Source organism: Ornithorhynchus anatinus, chromosome 1 (genome assembly GCF_004115215.2).
Source record: "Ornithorhynchus anatinus isolate Pmale09 chromosome 1, mOrnAna1.pri.v4, whole genome shotgun sequence".
NCBI lineage: Eukaryota > Metazoa > Chordata > Mammalia > Monotremata > Ornithorhynchidae > Ornithorhynchus > Ornithorhynchus anatinus.
This window is the reverse complement of record NC_041728.1, coordinates 148,648,680-148,668,343: the sequence shown is the minus strand read 5'-3', so window position 1 is coordinate 148,668,343 and position 19,664 is coordinate 148,648,680. Positions and strand designations below refer to the sequence as shown.

At 51.7% G+C, this 19,664-nt stretch overlaps 1 protein-coding gene across 1 annotated transcript in view; it reads left to right on the top strand.

Moving 5' to 3' along the window:
- Positions 1–11,787: 11,787 nt before the first annotated feature.
- MCF2L2 (MCF.2 cell line derived transforming sequence-like 2) overlaps positions 11,788–19,664 on the top strand; it is a 482,616-nt gene continuing 474,739 nt past the window's right edge. Inside the window, exons 1-2 of the mRNA XM_029058027.2 lie at positions 11,788–11,916; positions 13,854–13,947. Coding sequence (XP_028913860.1) covers positions 13,869–13,947 — 79 coding nt within the window. The 5' untranslated portion in view covers positions 11,788–11,916; positions 13,854–13,868. The remainder of the gene's footprint in view (positions 11,917–13,853; positions 13,948–19,664) is intronic.

The window sequence follows — 19,664 nt, the reverse complement described above, 5'->3', positions numbered from 1 at the left end:
GAAATGCATGAAATTAGGACTTGGATATGCGCCCGCATTATTTTGCTGTCGCTTTCACTCAGAAATTAAAATTAGTAGTTATTGTTATGTTGTATAAGTACCTACCCAGTCAGTTTGACTAAATCAATTATAATTATCATTCCAATATTCTGATGGTGACGGAGAACTTTATTTTGTTCTATCTGTGCCTGCTTCACCGCAGTCCTGAAGTCTTAATGAACAAAAGCAAGAGAAAACCTAGTTTTATACATTATTTAACATCTAAATTTTCAAGACCCCTGCTTTCTTAACCAAAGAAAGAATTTTCTATTTTCTTTGTTATTCAAATGAGCACAACATTTGCCTTAACATTTCCTAATTCTGCACAGACAATTACCAAAGATCAGACAAGATACTGCTGTCGAAGTGGGAGGTAGAGGTGTTTTCATTTTACTAAAGAAGAACGAAGCACGTGAAGGTTAAAATAGCTGACTGCTGAAAAGGGTTCCGTACTAGAGAGATGCATGTAAGGTAAAAACCCTGTGTTGAAGTGGACATGTGGACCATAAGAAGTACAGTATTGTAATAATAATAATAATAATAATAATAATAATAATAATAATGGTACTTGCGAAGCACTTGCTCTGGGCCGGGCACTCTGCTAAGCGCTGGGGTGGATTCAAGCGAATTCGGTTGGACACAGTCCCTGTCCCATGTGGGGTTCACGGTCTCAATCCCCATTTTATAAAGGAGGTAACTGAGGTCCAGAATAGTGAAGTGACTTGCCCAAGGCCACACGGCAGACCATTCGGCATGGCTCAGTGGAAAGAGCCCGGGCTCCGGAGTCAGAGGCCATGGGTTCGACTCCCGGCTCTGCCGCTCGTCAGCCGGGCGACTGTGGGCGAGTCACTTCACTTCTCTGGGCCTCGGTTCCCTCATCTGGAAAATGGGGATTAACTGTGAGCCTCACGTGGGACCACCCGATGACCCTGGATCTCCCCCAGCGCTTAGAACGGCGCTCCGCACAGAGTAAGCGCTCAACAAGCACCGACATTATTATTATTATTTATTGAGCGCTTACTGTGGCGGAGCAGGGATTAGAACCCGTGACCTTCCGACTCCCGGGCCCGCGCTCTTTCCACTACTCCGTGCTACTTCTTTATGTCAAAGCAAAGCCTCTCTGTGAATCTGATGATCCACGGCATTGTTCATCCTCCTTTACCGGAGGACAGAGCTGCCGTATAGTCCGTCGGTCGATTGTATTTTAATAATGTTGGTATCTGTTAAGCGCTTACTATGGGCCGAGCACTGTTCTAAGCGCTGGGGCAGACACAGGGGAATCAAGTTGTCCCACGTGGGGCTCACAGTCTTAACCCCCATTTTACAGATGAGGTCACCGAGGCACAGAGCAGTTAAGTGACTTGCCCACAGTCACACAGCTGACAAGTGGCCGAGCCGGGATTCGAACCCATGACCTCTGACTCCAGAGTAGAGCACCACACTAAGCGGTCGGTAGAGCACTATAAAACAATAGAACGGACACATTCCCTGCTCGCAATGAGCTAGCAGTCTAGAGGGGGAGACAGACATTAATATAAGTAGATAAATGACAGATCTGTTCATAAGCGCTGTGGGACGGGGAAGGGAAATGGATAAAGGGAACAAGTCCGGACGACGCGGAAGGAGAAGAGGAAAGAAAGATTTAGTCAGGGAGGGCCTCTTGGAGGAGATGTGCCTTCAATAAGGCTTTGAAGTGTGGGGGAGATTCATTGTCTGTTGGATATGGGGAGGGAGGGCGTTCCAGGCCCGAGACAGGATGTGACCGAGAGGTCGGTGGCAAGATAGAAGGGACCGAGGTTCAGTGAGACGGTCAGCATTAGAAGAGCGTTGTTTCTGTCCGTCCGTCTCCTCCCCCGATTAGACCGTAAGCCCGTCGGTGGGCAGGGAGCGTCTCTATCCGTTGCCGAATTGTCCATTCCAAGTGCTTAGTACGGTGCTCTGCACATAGTAAGCGCTCAATAAATACCGCTGAACGCATGAAGGGCGAAGTGTGGGGGCTGGGTTCTAGCAGGAGAGTGGTGAGCAGTGTCTGCCTTGGCAAACATGGAATAATAATAACTTGGGGTATTTGTTAAGCGCCTGTTCCGTGCCAGTACCGAGCGCTGGGGCGGACACAAGCACACTGGGTTGGACACGGTCTCTGGCCAATGTGCGGCTCGCGGTCTCGATCCCCATTTTCCAGATGAGGTACCTGAGGCACAGAGAAGTGGAGTGGCTTGCCCAAGGTCACACAGCAGATGAGGGGTGGAGCTGGGATTAGAACCCAAAACCTTCTGACTTCTCTCCACTGCACTTTGCTGCTTCTCCTCTCCTACTGGAGGAGGTGTGCTCCGTCTCCACTGGAGCGGCTACTACTGTCATTACCATCTTAAGGGAAAATTTTCTGAGCGTATGGTTGTGTATGGGGGGGGGGGGGGGGGATCTCTGTCCCTTTCTCCCTCTCTATTATTTGTCTCTTTGGGTCTTCAAAGCAGAGCCTAGTGGATAGAGCCTGGGGCCTGGGAGTCGGGAGGGCCTGCGTTCATTCATTCGTTCATTCAGCTGTACTTATCGAGTGCTTACTGTTCATTCAGTTGAATATACTGAGCGCTTCCTGTGTGCAGAGCACCGTACTAGGCACTTGGGAAGTACAATTCTCGGCCACAGATAGAGGCAATCCCTGCCCAACAACGGGCTCACCGTCTAGAAGGGGGAGACAGACAACAAAGCCAAACAAGTGGACAGGCATCGCTACCATCAGAATAAATAGAACCGGGGATAAATGCACATCTTTAATAAAATTAGAGCACTAAATATGTACAAATATATAATAATGGTGTTGGTATTTGTTAAGCGCTTGCTATGTGCAGAGACTGTTCTAAGCGCTGGGGTAGATACAGGTTGGCCCACGTGAGGCTCACACCCTTAATCCCCATTTTACAGATGAGGGAACTGAGGCACAGAGAAGGGAAGTGACTTGCCCACAGTCACACAGCTGACAAGTGGCAGAGCTGGGATCCAAGTGCTGTGGGGAGGGGAAGGGGATAGAGCAGAAGGAGGGAGGAGGGGCAATGGGGAGGGGAGGAGGAGCAGAGGGAAAGGGAGGGTTCCGTCTGGGAAGGCCTCCGGGAGGAGGTGACCTCTCAGTAGGGCTTTGGAAGAGGGGAAGAGAGTTAGTTTGGCGGCTGTGAGGAAGGAGGGCATTCCAGGTCAGAGGTAGGACGCGGGCCAGGGGTCGACGGCGGGACAGGCGCAGAGCACTGTACTATAAGCACTTGGGAGAGTTCAATATAACAATAAACAGGCACATTCCCTGCCCACAGTGACCTCACAGTCTGGGTGTGGGAGGGAGACAGGCATGGCGGGGGGAGACAGACGTTAATATAAAAAAATACAGTTTTGTACATAAGTAGTGTGGGGCTGGGAGGGAGGAAAAGAGAGGGAGCCAGTCAGGGCAATGCAGAAGGCGTAGGAAAGGAGGAAAGAGGAGGGAGCTCAGTCAGGGAAGGCCTCCTGGAGGAGATGTGTCTTCAATAAGGTTTTGAAGGCCAGGAGAGTAACTGTCTGTCCGATTTGAGGAGGGAGGGCTTGCCAGGCCAGGGGCAGAACGCGGGCAACGGGTCAGCGGCGAGATAGACGAGATAGAGGCGGAGAGCGAAGATTAGTATTAGGGGAGCAAAGTGTGCCGGCTGGGTTGTGGTAGGAGAGCAGTGAGGTGAGGTAGGAAGGAGCAAAGGTGATGGAGGGCTTTAAAGCCAATGGTGAGGAGCTTTTGTTTGCCGCAGAGGTGGGTGGGCAACTACTGGAGATTTTTTGAGGAGTGGGGTGACATCCTGACGTTTCTGTAGAAAATGATCCAGGCGGCAGAGTCAAGTATGGGTCGTTATCCCGGCTTCATCGCTTGTCTGCCGTGTGACCCTGGGCAAGTCACTGAACTCCTCTTTGCCTCAGTTGTCGCATCTGGAAAATGGGGATTAAGACAATGAGCCCCCTCGGGACGGGGACCAGGCCCAACCTGATTACGTTGTATCTCCCCCCAGCGCTTAGTACAGCGCCTGGCACAGGGTAAGTGTTTAAATACCATAAAAAGGCCGTCGACCAATTTTCTCATTACCACATATCCACTCTTTCCCATTACATGGGTCTCCAATCCCTCAACATTTAATTCCTCCCGCTATCAAAGGCTAGACCTTAACAGCACCCTCTCCTTCATAACCTGTTTCCCACCTGATCATTCTTGTCACTTCCCTTACTTGGAAAGGTCAGGCGATTAATGAATCGGTCGATGATATTTACTGAACGCTTACTGCGTGCAGAGCACCGGGGTAAGCACTGGGATGAGTAAAATACAACGGAATGGATAGATACAATCCCTGACCAAAAGAAGCTTACAGTCTACAGGGAGAGACAGATAAGTTACAGCTGATAATAATGTTGGTATTCGTTAAGCGCTTACTATGTGCAGAGCACTGTTCTAAGCGCTGGGGGAGATACAGGGGAATCAGGTCGTCCCACGTGAGGCTCACAGTCTTAATTCCCATTTTACAGTTGAGGTCAGTGAGGCCCAGAGAAGTGAAGTGACTTGCCCACAGTCACACAGAGCCGGGATACGAACCCATGATCTCTGACTCCCAAGCACGTGCTCTTTCCACTGAGCCACGAGAATTACAGATAAATTATGGATAAGGGATAGGAACGGAAGTCCTGTGGGGCGAGCGTGAGAGTACTTAAGGGGTACGCACCCAAGATCATAGGCGGCACAAAGGCAAGGAAAATTAGGGTGAGGAAATGAGGGGTTAGTCAGGGAAGACCCTCCCGGAAGAGATACGATTTCAGTAAGGCTTTGAAGGTGGAGAGAGTGGTGGTATTAATAGCAAAAATAACGATGGTATTTGTTAAGCGCTTACTATGCGCCAAGCACTGTTCTAAGTGCTGGGGTAGATACGAGGTCATCAGGTGGTCCCACGTGGGGCTCGCAGTCTTCACCCCCATTTTACAGAGGCCCAGAGAAGTGAAGTGACTTGCCCGAGGTCACACAGCAGGCAAGTGGCAGGGCCGGGATTAGAACCCACGCCCGGGCTCGTTCCACTGAGCCACGCTGCTTGTCTGTTGGATACAAAAGAGTTTCAGGCAAGAGGGAGGATGTGGGCAAGGGGTTGGTGGCGAGACAGACGAGAACAAGGTACAGAGAGTAAGTTGGCTTTGGAAGAGCGGAGCGTTGGGGTTGGTTCCTTGCAGGAGATCAGCAAGGTGAGGTAAGAGGGAGAGAGCTGATTAAGTGCCTTAAAGCTGACGGTAGGAAATTTCTATTTAATGCAAGTCTGGATGGGCAACCACTGGAGGTTTTAGAGGAGCAGGCTGTGAACCCCATGTGGGGCAGGGACTGTGTCCAACCTGATTATCTGGTATATTCCAGTGCTTAGTACAGTGTCCGGCACAAAGTAAGTCCTTAAAGAAAGTATCATGGTATGGACTCGATTTTGCTTTTAATGTGATCCAGGCAGCAGAATGAAATTCATTCATTCAATGGTATTTATTGAGGGCTTCCTAGGTGCAGAGCACTGTACTAAGCGCTTGGAATGAACAAGTCGGCAACAGATAGAGACGGTCCCTGCCCTCTGACGGGCTTACGGTCTAATCAAAATATGGACTGGAGAGGAGAAAGACGGGAGGCAGGGAGGTCAGAAAGGAGCCTGAAGCAGAAATCAAGGCAGATTATGATCGATCGATCAGTTGTATTTACTGAGCATTTATTAAGTGCACAGCACTGAACTAAATCCTTGGGAGAGTACAACAGAGCGGGTAGACGTGTTCCCTGGCCGCAAGGAGCTCACGGTAGACGGGCAGACAGACTTAAAAATAAATGTATAGATTAAGGGTGGAGTGAATTTCAAGTGCTTCAGGGATCCAGACCCGAGTGCCTAGACGATGCAGAAGGGAGAGGGAAGAGGGGAAAAGATGGCTCAGTCGGGGAAGGCTTCTTGGAAGAGATGTGATTTTAATAATAATGTTGGTATTTGTTAAGCGCTTCCTATGCGCAGGGCACCGTTCTAAGCGCCGGGGGAGATACAGGGTCATCAGGTCGTCCCACGCGAGGCTCACAGTTCATCCCCATTTTACAGATGAGGGAACTGAGGCACAGAGAAGCGAAGCGACTCGCCCACAGTCACACGGCTGACGAGTGGCAGAGCCGGGAGTCCAACTCATGACCTCTGACTCCGCAGCCCGGGCTCTTTTCCACTGAGCCACGCTGCTTCCCAGATTAGCAAGGTAAGGTTCTAATCCCAGCTCTATCACCTGCTGCGTGATCTGGGGCAAGCCGCTTAACTTCTCTGTGCCTCAGTTCCCTCATCTGGAAAATGGGGATTAAGACTGAGCCCCACGTGGGACAAGCCGATCACCTTGTATCTACCCCAGCGCTTAGAACAGTGCTTGGCACATAGTAAGCATTTAACCAATACTGTAATTATTATTATTATTATTCTCTGTGGCTCAGTCCTTCGTCTGTCAAATGAGGATTAGGACTGTGAGCCCCTTGGGGCACTGGGACTGTGTCCAACCCAATTTGCTTGTATTCATTCATTCATTCATTCGATAGTATTTATTGAGCGCTTCCTATGTGCAGAGCACCGTACTAAGCGCTTGGAATGAACAAGTCGGCGACAGATAGAGACGGTCCCTGCCGTTTGACGGGCGCACGGTCTGATCGGGGGAGACGGACGGACGAGAACGACGGCGATTAACAGAGTCGAGGGGAAGGACGTCTCGTAAAAACAATGGCAACGAAATAGAATCAAGGCGATGTACATTTCATTAACAAAATAAATCCACCCCAGCGCTCAATACAGCGCCTGGAAAATAGTAAGCGCTTAACAAATACCGTTATTATTCTAAGGTAGGAGGGGGCCGGTTGTTTGGGAGGTTTAAAGTCAATGGTAAAGAGTTTCTGTTTGATTTAGAGGTGGATGGGTAACCACTGGAAGTACTCGGGAAGCACGGGCTGAACTTTTTTTAGAAAAATCATAGACGCTTCGTCCATCAGCGGGGGCAACATCTTGGCAGTACGTACGACGCCGGAACAAACCCAGGATTTCTCGGTGCCCTGACTCCCCGAGGTTCTAAATTGGGGCGATTCATACCACAGCAAGGGTTAGTCCCAGATAGAGACTAGCAGGAAAAAGAAAGGCCGGTGTGCCTCTTGCACACATACCATCCATCTGCCACTGACAGGATGCACATGCACATGACAGGATGCTCGGGAAGCAGCGTGGCTCAGTGGAAAGAGCCCGGGCTTCGGAGTCAGAGGTCACGGGTTCGACTCCCGGCTCTGCCACCTGTCGGCTGTGTGGCTGTGGGCAAGTCACTTCGCTTCTCTGGGCCTCAGTTCCCTCATCTGTAAAATGGGGATTAACTGTGAGCCTCACGTGGGACAACCTGATGACCCTGTATCTCCCCCAGCGCTTAGAACAGTGCTCGGCATATAGTAAGCGCTTAACAAATACCAACGTTATTATAATTATATAGAGGGGAAGTGTGGGACAGGCCAGCTCATCCTCCACAGAGGTGACTCCCCTCAGCTCTCCTACTCCGGCCAAACTGGCCGGGCCCGGAATGACTGCGGCAACGTTAGCCGTCCTGGAATCGAGAACCGCAGGCTTCGTGGGTAAAGGCCCTTAGCTCTCCGGCTCCCTGCCTAAGCGAAGCCGGGATTAGTAGGGAGTAAGGAAGGGAGATCAGCACAGCCCCACTCAGGTTGTTCTTGTCAGATTGTAAAGCAACCGGTCTATGTCGCTGGGGAATCTTCCTTTAATAATAATAATAATGATAATGTTGGTATTTGTTAAGCACTTACTCTGTGCGGAGCACTGTTCTAAGCGCTGGGGGAGATACAGGCCTGTAAACCCGTCAAAGGGCAGGGACCGTCTCTATCTGTTACCGATTTGTCCATTCCAAGCGCTTAGTACAGTGCTCTGCACATAGCAAGTGCTCAATAAATACTACTGAATGAATGAATACAGGGTCATCAGGTTGTTCCACGTGAGGCTCACAGTCTTAATCCCCATTTTACAGATGAGGTAGCTGAGGCGCCGAGAAGTGAAGTGACTTGCCCAAAGTCACACAGGTGGTCACACATGGGATTCGAACCCATGACCTCCGACTCCCAAGCCCCGGGCTCTTTCCACTGAGCCACGCTGCTTCTAGACCCGGCTTCACCACTTCCCTGCTGTGTGACCTTGGGGAAGCCGCTTCACTTCTCTGTGCCTTAATGAATTTATCTGTAAAATGGGGATTAAGACTGTGAGTCCCACGCGGGACAGGGACATTGTCCAACCTGATTAACTTGTATCTACCCCAGCACTTCGTACAGTGCTTGGTACACAGTGAGCACTTCCAAAAGCCACCAATACAAACACAATACAGATCTTATCCTTTCTCCCAAACCCGTCCTCTCGCCATCTTTGGAAGCAGGGTGGCTTAGTGGAAAGAGCCCGGGCTTCGGAGTCAGAGGTCACGGGTTGGACTCCCGGCTCGGCCGCTCGTCAGCCGTGTGACTGTGGGCAAGTCACTTCACTTCTCTGCGCCTCTGTTCCCTCATCTGGAAAATGGGGGTTAACTGTGAGCCTCGCGTGGGGAGACCTGACGACCCTGTATCTCCCCCAGCGCTTAGAACGGTGCTCGGCACATAGCAAGCGCTTAACAAATACCAACGTTAGTATCATTATTAGACAGGACAGTGATCCTCCCCATCTCACAAGCCCGTAACCTTGGTGTCATCCCTAACTCCGCTCTCTCATTCACTACCTTGTGTCTACTCCAGTTACCTTGTATCTGCCCCATTGCTCGGAACAGTGGTCGACACACAGTAAGCGCTTAACCAATACCATTATTACTATCATTACTATTAACTGATACATCCAGTCCCTCACCAAATCCTGTCACTCTCACTTTCACGACATCCACCCTTTCCTTTCCATCCAAACCGTCACCACGTTCTCGCACTCTCTCATCCGATCCCGACCGGCTTATTGCATCAGCCTCTTTTCTGACCTCCCAACCTCCTGCCTCTCCCCACGCCAGTCCATATTTCACTCCCCTGCCCGTATTATCTTTCTACAGAAACGTTCGAAATCCTCCTCAAAAATCTCCAGTGGTCACCTATCAACCTCCCTATCAGACAGGAACTCCTCACTATTGGCTTCAGAGCTCTCCATCACCTCGCCCCTTCTTACCTCACCTCTCTTCTCTCCTTCCCCATCCCAGCCCGCACACTCCGCTCCTCTGGAGGCCTTCTCACTGAGCCTCCGTCTCGCCTATCTCATCATCGACCCCCCGGCCCCCCGGCCTACCTCTGGCCTGGAGCCCCTCCCCACCCCAAGCACTTAGGTATATATCCGTAATTCTATTTATCTATTCCATAATAACATAAATATTCTATTTATCTATAATTCTGTTTATCTGTACTGATGTCTGTCTCCCCCCTCTAGACTGGGAGCTCATCGTGGCCAGGGATCGTCTCTCTATTGCTGTGTTGCACTTTCCCGAGGGCTTGATACATAGTAAGCTCTCAATAAACACGATCGAATGAACGTACGGAGCACCATACTAAGTGATCGGGAGAGTACGATATACCAGAGTCGACAGACGTATTCCCTTCCTACAGCGTCGTTACGGTCTTACGGTTTACTCCTGTTTTCTTCCCACCCACTTAAAGTGTGAACTCCTTGTGGGCCGGGCACTTTGTCCCACCTATTTACCTTGGATCCACCTCAGTACTTAGTAAGGTTTGGCACCCAGTTAGCACTTAAGTAAGCTTAGAGCTCTGTCATCGAGAGACACCCGGTCGGGGTCACCTATAATGGAAAGGCCTAAGCCGAAACGTCAGACCAGGCCGATTCACCCGTGCTGGGCAGCAGGGCCGGGGGAAAGAGTCAGAGGCGGACGATCCAGTGATCGAAATGTGGATCAAAAAAAAAAAGACAACAACGGCAGAGACTTGGGTTGTCACCGCGCAGAAGAAGGAGACGGTAAAACGCTTCTGTATTTATACCGAGAGAACCCTATGGACTCCGTCGGAAATGACTCAACGGCAACGGAAGAAGAAGAAGAAGAAGAAGAAGAAGCCCTTAACAATTCTTATTATCGTCACTACTACTGATAGCGATAATATCCCACTCCCTTCCGCAACGCCCGTTCTCCCTTTGTTCTTTCCCCCTTCTCAGCCCCATAGCATTTCTCTCCTCATCTGTAATTTATTTATATCCATTCGTTCATTCGGTCGACCGTGAGCCCGTCACTGGGCAGAGATTGTCTCTATCCGTTGCCGAATTCCAAGCGCTTAGTATAGTGCTCCGCACATAGTAAGCGCTCAACAGATACCACTGAATGAACCGAGCCCTTATTGAGTGCAGAGCACTGGACTAAGCGCTTGGAAAGTACGATTCAGCAACGATATCTATCTCCCCGCCCACTCTCGACTATTCACTCGTCGTGGGCGGGGAATGCGTCTGTTTAATGTTGCACCGTACTCTCCCAAGCGTTTAGTACAGTGCCCCGCACATAGCGAGCGCTCAATAAATACGGTCGAATGCGCGAATGGTAATAATAATAACAATTGAAGGTATGGGGGCGAAAGCACTATCTTCTCCCACATCTGGAAAGTCACAGAGGGGGCCAGTCTCAGTCCTTCCCTGAGAGGCGGTGCCCAGGGCAGCCGGTTCTCAGCTCCACCAGCTTCCCCAGTTTCATTCACTCAGTTGCATTTACCGGGCGCTCACGGTGCGCAGGACACTGTACTGAATGCTTGGAAAGTCCAATGCGGTGACGGACCCCATCCGACAACGGGCTCACGGCCTAGGAGGGAAGCGAGCGAGGCTCGGTGACCCAAGGTTATAGAGGCCTCTCCTCCCCTGGGCCCGGCGGCAAGGGCAGGAGCAAAAATCGAGAGGCCGCCCCGAGGCCTACGTCGCCCCGACTCTCCGTTGCCGGTGTCGGGAAGCAGCCGGGCCCCACCCGGGCGACCACCGGGTCCAAGCCGGGACCATCAAGGCCAAGGTCACCGTTGCCACCATCCACCTCTCCCCGCCCAAGCGGCGGAGACAAGATCCCTCCGGACGGGGAGGCGGGATGCGACTGCGCGGCGAGGCCTGCGTCGACGCCCTCGGCACCGTACCCGTCCCCTCGACTGTCTGTATCTTCATCACCCTATTTATTTCGTTCAATGAGATGTCACCCCGATTCTATTTACCTGCCACTGTTTTCATGAGACGTTCTTCCCCTCGACCCTACCTACTGCCATTGTTCTCGTCCGCCCGTCTCCCCCCATTAGACTGGAAGCCCGTCAGAGGGCAGGGCCCGTCTCCGTCGCCCATTCGTACATTCCGAGCGCTCGGTCCAGTGCTCTGCACGTAGTAAGCGCTCAACAAATACTACCGGATGATATGCGCGTCGACCGTGGGGGGGGGGGCACGCCTTCTTGAAGCAACGGGCGAAGCGTTAGCCACCCGGGCCCGGCAGTCGGTAGGTCGCGGGTCCCCATCCCGCCTCTCCCACTCGCCTGCCGTGTGACCTTGGGCGAGTCGTTTCACTTCTCCGGAGGTCAGCTCCCTCATCTGTAAAAGGGGGATTGCGATCGTGAGCCGCCCCCGCCGTGGGACGGGGACGGGGTCCGCCCCGGTTTGGTTGCCTCCATCCCGGCGCTTAGTACAGTGCCCGGTGCCCAGTTAGAGGACGGCAAGCCCTTCCCGAATACCGTCGTCGTTATGACGATGGGGGCTGGATGATGGGCAAAGCGGCATCTGGTAAGGCGGCCCCTCCCCGCCCCTCCAGGAGGGGAGGGCGGGGCAGAAGGGAGAAGCGAGAGGCGCCGGGCCGGAGCGGAGCGCGCTGGGGGCGTGAGAGGTGAGGGGGACCGACCGCTCCCCTGCCCCGGACCCTGTCCCCGATCCTATCCCTGTCCCTGCCTCCGCCCCTGTCCTTGCCCCTGGTCCTGCCCCCGTCCCTGGTCCCGTCCCCGTCCCCGCCCCTGCCCCTGTCCCCGTCCCTCCCCCCGGGCCTGTCCCTGCCTCTGTCCCCGGTTCTGTCCCTGCCCCTGCCCCTGCCCCTGCCCCTGCCCCCGTGTGATGGACAGCCGAGCGTCCGAGCCCCGACCATCCTTCCCTCCATCCCTCCATCCTCCCGGGCCCCGGTGCCGAGCATCCCTTCATCCCCCATCCCTCCGTTCCATCCCTCCCTCCCTCCATCCTTCCGGGCCCCGGGGGTCTGTGTGTGTGTGTGTGTGTGTGTGTGTGTTTGGGGGGGGGAGGACCTGCTCACACCCCGCCCCTCCCCCGTCCCCGGGAGCCTCTGCGGACCCTCTAAATCCGGGGAGCCCCCGAGGACCCTCCACCCCCCCCTCCGGGAAGAGAGAGAGTCCCCCAGACAGGGCTGCGCCCGCGCCCCTTTCTCTGGCCGCCTGCCTGCCTGCCTGCCTGGGTGTGTGCGTCTGTGTGTGTGTGTGTGTGTGCCCGTCTGCCTCCGCGCGTGTAACACACACACACACGCACACACACTCAGATCTAGGGACCACTTCTTTTTACTGGCGGCCTTTTATATAGACATATAGGGGGGGTGTGTGTGTGTGTGTGTTTGTGTGTATGCACCTCCCGATGTGCATGGGTGTGTGCCCATCTGCCTCCGCGCGTGTAACGGACACACTCAGGTCTCGGGACCACTTCTTTTTATTGTCAGCCATAGATAGATAGATAGATAGATTGATTGATTGATTGATAGATAGATAGATAGATAGATTAGATAGATGTGTGTGTGTGTGTGCTTGTGTGCACCTCCTGATGTGCATGGGTGTGTGCCCATCTGCCTCCGTGCGTGTAACAGACACACTCAGGTCTCGGGACCACTTCTTTTTATTGTCAGCCTTTTATATATATATGGATAGATGGATAGATAGATAGATAGATAGATAGATAGATAGATAGATAGATATTAGATAGATGGATGGATAGATAGATAGATAGATAGATAGATAGATGTGTGTGTGTGTGTGTGTGTGTGTCCGTTTGGCTCCACACATGTAACAGACACATTCGGATCTAGGGACCACTGCTTTTCATTGTCAGCCTTTTATGTGTGTGTGTGTGTGTGTGTGTGTGTGCCTCCAGGCGTGCACATGCATGTGTATACGTGTATGGGTGGGCCTGCCTCCGGGCGGGTGACAGACACATTCGGGTTTAGGGACCCCTTCTTTTTTATTGTCAGCCTTTATTCAATAGTAGTTATTGAGCGCTGACTATGTGCAGAGCACTGTACTAAGCGCTTGGAATGGACAAATCGGCAACGGATAGAGACGGTCCCTGCCCAATGATGGGCTCACAGTCTGACCATTATATACGTGGATGTGTGTGCGTGCGCGCACTCCCCGATGTGCACGTGCATGGGTGTGTGTGCCCGTCCGCCTCCGGCCGGGTGACAGACACACTCGGGTTTAGGGACCACTTCTTTTTATTGTCAGCCTTTTTTTATGTGTGCGTGTGTGCGCACACGCGTGCGTGTGCCCCTCCAGGCGTGCACGTGTATACGTGTATGGGTGGGCCTGCCTCCGGGCGGGTGACGGACACGTTGGGGTTTAGGGACCATTTCTTTTTTACTGTTAGCCTTTATATCTAGATCTACATCTGTATATATGTATTTATACGTGTGCATGTGTGCGCCTCCCGGTGTGCGTGCGTGTATGCGGACACGGTCGGGTTTGGGGACCACTTCTTTTTATTCTCAGTCCCCCCCTTCTTTCTTTCTTTTTCTTTTTTCCTTTCTTTAATTCCGTATCATTCCCGGATGCCCAGAAGGTCTTCTGGGCAATGCTTTTTTGGTTAAAAGAAGAAGAGATGTCCCATCAGGAGCTCAGCCAACGACTGGCCACGGTGATCACTCATGTCGGTAAGAGACGCTTCCTTTGGAGGGCAGCGGGGGTACAGAGAGAGACCCCCCTACACGTGCCCCTCTCCCCCACCCCAGTGTCCTTCCTCCCCCGACCCCTTTCTACCCCCTGCCTCTGCCCCAGCAGGGTGTCCTTGGGGTGCCGGGGTCGGTGCCGGGGTCAGGGATGTGCCGACCCCTCGCCTCTCCCCGTTGGCGAAGCCCGGAAAAGGGCCCGGCATCGGCCGGGGACATTTTCATGCCTTCGTTCATTCAGTCGACCGTGTTTCTTGAAGGCCTACTGTGTGCAGAGCGCTTGGAAAGAACGATTCGGCCACAGAGACGATCCCTACCCATCAAGGGGCTCACAGTCTGGAAGGGGTGTCGGGGGGGGGGAGATAGGCAACAGAACAAACCAAACCAAGTAGACAGGCATCAATAGCAGCAATAGAAATAGAATTATTGATATTTACACATGAGTAATTTCCAACTCGGAGGGGCTGATATGGCTAGAAAGGGCCGGCCCCGCCAGCCCCCGGAGAGGAGAGGCTCCGGGGCCGCTGCTGGGGATGCTCGGGTCCCTCGCTGACTATTTTAGCTTCGGGGTCTCCATCCGACGGTTTGTACGGACTAATAGAACTGAGGAAAATCAGCGGGCCGTAAAAAATAGGGACCAGCGAAGGCCAGCTCTCCCCTCCCCTTCCCCATTTTTAATGGTATTTGTTATGCGCTTACTCTGTGCCAGGCACTGTACTAAGCACTAACCGTCTCGCTGTGCCTCCATTCATCTCGCCTGTCTTACCTCCGGACCCCTGGCCCACATCCTACCTCTGGCCTGGAACGCCCTCCCTCCTCAAATCTGCCAGACGATAACTCTCCCCCCTCTTCGAAGCCTTACCACAGGCACACCTCCTCCCGGAGGCCTTCCCAGACTAAGCCCCACTTTTCATCTCCTACTCCCTTCCGTCACCCTGAATCGCTCCTTTTGCTCTTCCCCCTTCTCCCCACCCCGCAGCATTTATCTCTATATCTGTCATTTTACTGTTTTTATATTGATGTCTGCTTATTTGTACTGATGTCTGTCTCCCAGGCTGTGAGCTCGCTGTGGGCCGGGATTATCTCTATTTATTGCTATATTGTACTTTCCCAAGCACTTAGTACAGCGCTCTGCACACAGTAAGCCCTCACTTAAAACCACTGAATGAATGGATGAATACAAGCAAATCAGGTTCGACGCGGTTCATGTCCCACGTGGATCTAACAGTTTTAATCCCCATAGTTACAGCTGAAGGAAGTGAGGCACACAGAAGCGAAATGACTTGCTCAAGGTCGCTCAGCAGATACGTAGTGGAGCCTTGATTCTATTTATTGCTATCTTGATTCTATTTATTGCTATTGTTCTTGTCCGTCCGTCTCCCCCGGTTAGACTGTGAGCCCGTCAAAGGGCGGGGACTGTCTCCGTTACCGATTCGTCCATTCCAAGCGCTTAGTACAGTGCTCTGCGCATAGTAAGCGCTCAATAAATACTACCGAATGAATGAATGAGCCGGGAATAGAACCCAGGTTCTCCTGACTCCCAGGGCCGTGCTTTACTCAGCAGGGCACGTTGTTTCTCTTGCCCTGGACAGTGGTCCAGACGTAGCCCTGTGCCAAAGAGGATCCATATATAGGATGTAGCGTCTAATCTTGAGCAGCATTCACGGTCCTCTGTGGATGAGAGGCGAAAGCGAGACCACCTGCTATATACAGACCATTTTAAAATCACCCTGCTAAAATACTCACATCTCAAGTGTTCACTAGGCAGATGAAATGGAGAGAAAAAAAAAGGCAACTAAAGTCTCGATAATTCAGTCCCACCAAGCTTTCTGCCACTCCTTCCTTCCTCCCTGCCCTTTCCCCAGAAGAGAAGTTTAGACTTGGAATAGCCAGAAAAAGTAAGCAAAATGTTTTCTCGCAAAAGCTACGTAGCTAATCGCCTTAGTGCGCCGGTTCATTTTTCCTAGCGTAGAGATAATATCTAGGCGGTGAACTTTTCCGGGAATAGATCAGGGTAGCCTCGCTAACCTCATTTTTCTAAACTTTCTACGCTTCGATTTAAAGGCTTTTCATTAAAATTTTGTCTGCTGCCTTTAGACCGTCACTGGGAAAATTACACTTGAATTTTTTTATGTAAGTATTACCGTGAATGGGCAGTTTCTAATCAGGATCAGACGGAGGGTCCACAGAGAACAGGGGCTTCTCTGGGTACGGTCCCTTTTTTTTTTTTACTAGCTCGGACCTGCTCTGATATTGCAGGGATTAGAACAGTGGAAGGATATTAGTGATAATGGTGGTATTTGTTAAGTGCTTATTACGTGCCCAGCACTGTACTACGCACGGGGCAGATACCAATATAATCAGGTGAGATGCAGTCCCAGTTCCACATGGGGTTCACAGTCTGAGCAGGAGGGAGAAGTCATACTGAATCCCCATTTTACAGGTAAGAAAACTGAGGCACAGAGAAGTGAAAGAACTCGCTCAAGGTCACCCAGCAAGCAAGTGGCAGCGCCAGGATTAGAACCCGGGGCCTTTGACCCCTAAGCCACCCTGCTAAAATGGAGTGGGAAGTGAGGAGACTTGGGTTGTCGCTGTAGGCCTTCTCCCCCCGCTCCTCGTTGGTTCGATCGTATTTATTGAGCGCTTACTGTGTGCAGAGCACTGTACTAAGCGCTTGGAATGGACAGTTCGGCAATGGGCTCACAGCTCCCCTCATCGCCGCTTACCACATACACCGATAGAAGTGAATAAGTAGAGAATCGAAACCCCTGCCGTGAGCAGCTCTCGGGCAGTGGCGCTCCGAAGACGGTAGGTGAATAGTTAGCTCTGGGGATGCCTGAGTCGGGGGGCATGGGGAAGATTACACTGTAACCCCGTCTCTATCCGTTGCCGAACTGTACATTCCGAGCACTTAGTACAGTGTTCTGCACATAGCAAGCGCTCAATCAGCACTACCGAATGAATGAAAAGAGAGTGCACTCTCGAATACAAAGTGGGTTCGTCATTCTACGGTGGGCAAGGTCCATCCGTGGCTTGGTCTTCTTTCTGACCCACGAATCTACTTTCAAATCGGTCCACGAGTGGTATTTTTTGAGCATTGCTATGTGCAGAGCACTGTACTGAGTGCTCGGGAGAGCCCAGCGCAAGAGAATTGGTAGACGCGATCCCAGACCGCGAGGAGCTTAGGGACTAGAGGAGGAGACGGCCATTCAAATAAACGACAGTGAGGGGAAATGGCGGAGTACAAGGACGCGTACATAGGAGCTACCTTGGGGCCGCAAGGGGTGAATATCAGTCGCTTAAGGAGTCAGATCCGTGGCCATAGGTGACGCTGAATTGGGGGGATAAATAGGGAAAGCGGGGGTTTAGTCAGGGAAGGCCTCGTGCGGGAGATGTGATTTTAGGAGGCCTTTGAAGGTGGGGAGAGCGGTGCGGTCTGTGGGATCGGAGCGGGGAGGGAGTTCCAAGCCAGATGGAGGATGTGGGCAAGCGGTCGGTGGAGAGGCGGATGAGATCGTGACCGATTGATTAAGAGTCCCGGGCCAAAAGCTATGGGCCCCGCACGTGCCGCTCTAAAACGAGGCTCGTCCATCTTTTACTTACGCAGGGTCGGATTCGGAAGATTTGGCTTCCAATCAGCCTGAACCCGCCAACTAAAAAATGCCCGCTCGGACGAATCTTGAAGATAAAACAATTACGTGAATGAGTAGTAAAAATCAGCGCATTAGGGATGCTTTGATAGATGGGGAAGTTGAGAAGCAGCGTGGCTCAGTGGAAGGAGCCCGGGCTTGGGAGTCCGAGGTCATGGGTTCGAATCCAGGCTCTGCCACTTGCCGGCTGTATGAGTGTGGGCAAGTCACTTAACTTCTCTGAGCCTCAGTTACCTCATCTGGAAAATGGGGATTAAGACTGTGAGTCTCATGTGGGACAACCTGATTAAGCTGTGTCTACCCCGGCGCTTAGAACAGTGCTCTGCACAGAGTAAGCGCTAAACAAATACCAACATTTCCACTAGTGTGGCTTAGTGGAAAGAGCTCGGGCTTGGACGTCAGAGGCCATGGGTTCTGATCCCGCCTCCGCCACTTGTCAGCTGTGTGACTCTGGGCCAAATCACTTCACTGCTCTGTGCCTCAGTTACCTCATCTGTAAAATGGGGATTAAGCCTGGGAGCCCCAAGTGGGACAATCTGAGAACCGTGTATCTACCACAGTGCTTAGAACAGTGCTTGACACATAGTAAGCGCTTAACAAATACCATTATTATTATTAGAAATTGACTACATAATTCTTCTGTGCTCTAAAATATTTTATTTAGACTCATTCATTCAATAGTATTTATTGAGTGCTTACTATGTGCGGAGCACTGTACTAAGCGCTTGGAACGTACAATTTGGCAACAGACAGAGACAACCTTTTCATTCAATAGGATTTATTGAGCGCTTACTATGTGCGGAGCACTGTACTAAGCGCTTGGAATGTACAAATCGGTAACAGATAGAGACAGTCCCTGCCCTCTGAAGGGCTTACGGTCTAATCGGGGGAGACGGACGGACAAGAACAATGGCAATAAATAGAATCGAGGGGATGAACGTCTCATTAAAACAATAGCAGATAAATAGCATCGAGAATAGCGAATAAATAGAATCAAGAACCTCTGCCTTTTTAGGCGATTGATGGGCTCACAGTCTCAATGGGGGAGACAGACAGCAAAGCAAAACAGAACAAAACAAAAACAAGACAACATCATCAAGATAAATAGAATCAAGAGGATGGACACCTCATTAAGAAAATAAATAGGGTAATAAATAATATATACAAATGAGCACAGGGCTGAGGGGAGGGGGGAGGAGCAGTGGGTGGGCGGGAGGGGAGGAGAGGGGGAGCAGAGGGAAAGGGGGGGCTCAGTTTGCGACTTTGGGGTCTTTGTACTCTCCCAACCTCTTAGTACAGTGCTCTCTCCCAGTAAGTGTTCACTAAATACCACCGATTGATTGAAAACTCGGTCTTTTTTGCCCTCAAGACGATGAAGGCATTCTAGGGAGCAGCACATCCACTCTTCATCGTCTTCCCCCCGGAATCTCCTTCAGCTCGGGGTTTCTGTGGCTGCCAGGTCTGCGTCATCCCTGAACCACTTCCAAAGCTCAGTTCTACACTTTTCCTCTTGGGAACACCCAGCATCTAGTCAGAGGAACGACACTTCCCGCTTCAGCAACAATAATAATGATAATAGGACTTGTTGAAAGCTTGCTATATGCCAAGCGCTGTTCTAAGCACTGAGGTAGATAATGATGTTGGTATTTGTTAAGCGCTTACTATGTGCAGAGCACTGTTCTAAGCGCTGGGGGAGAGACAGCGCCATCAGGTCGTCCTACGTGAGGCTCACAGGCTTCATCGCCATTTTCCAGATGAGGTAACTGAGGCCCAGAGAAGCGAAGTGACTCGCCCACAGTCACACGGCTGCCAAGTGGCAGAGGCGGGATTCGAACCCATGACCTCTGACTTCCAAGCCCGGGCTCTCTCCACTGAGCCACGCTGCTTCTCTAAAGGAAGAGTCCTTCGAGCCGGAATCGAACCAGCGACCTAAGGGTGCAAGATACCAGTTAATCAGATTGGACACAGTCCCTTTCCCATGGGGGACTCACACTCTTAATCCCCATTTTACAGATGAGGTAACTGAGGCCCAGAGAAGTGAAGTGATTTGCC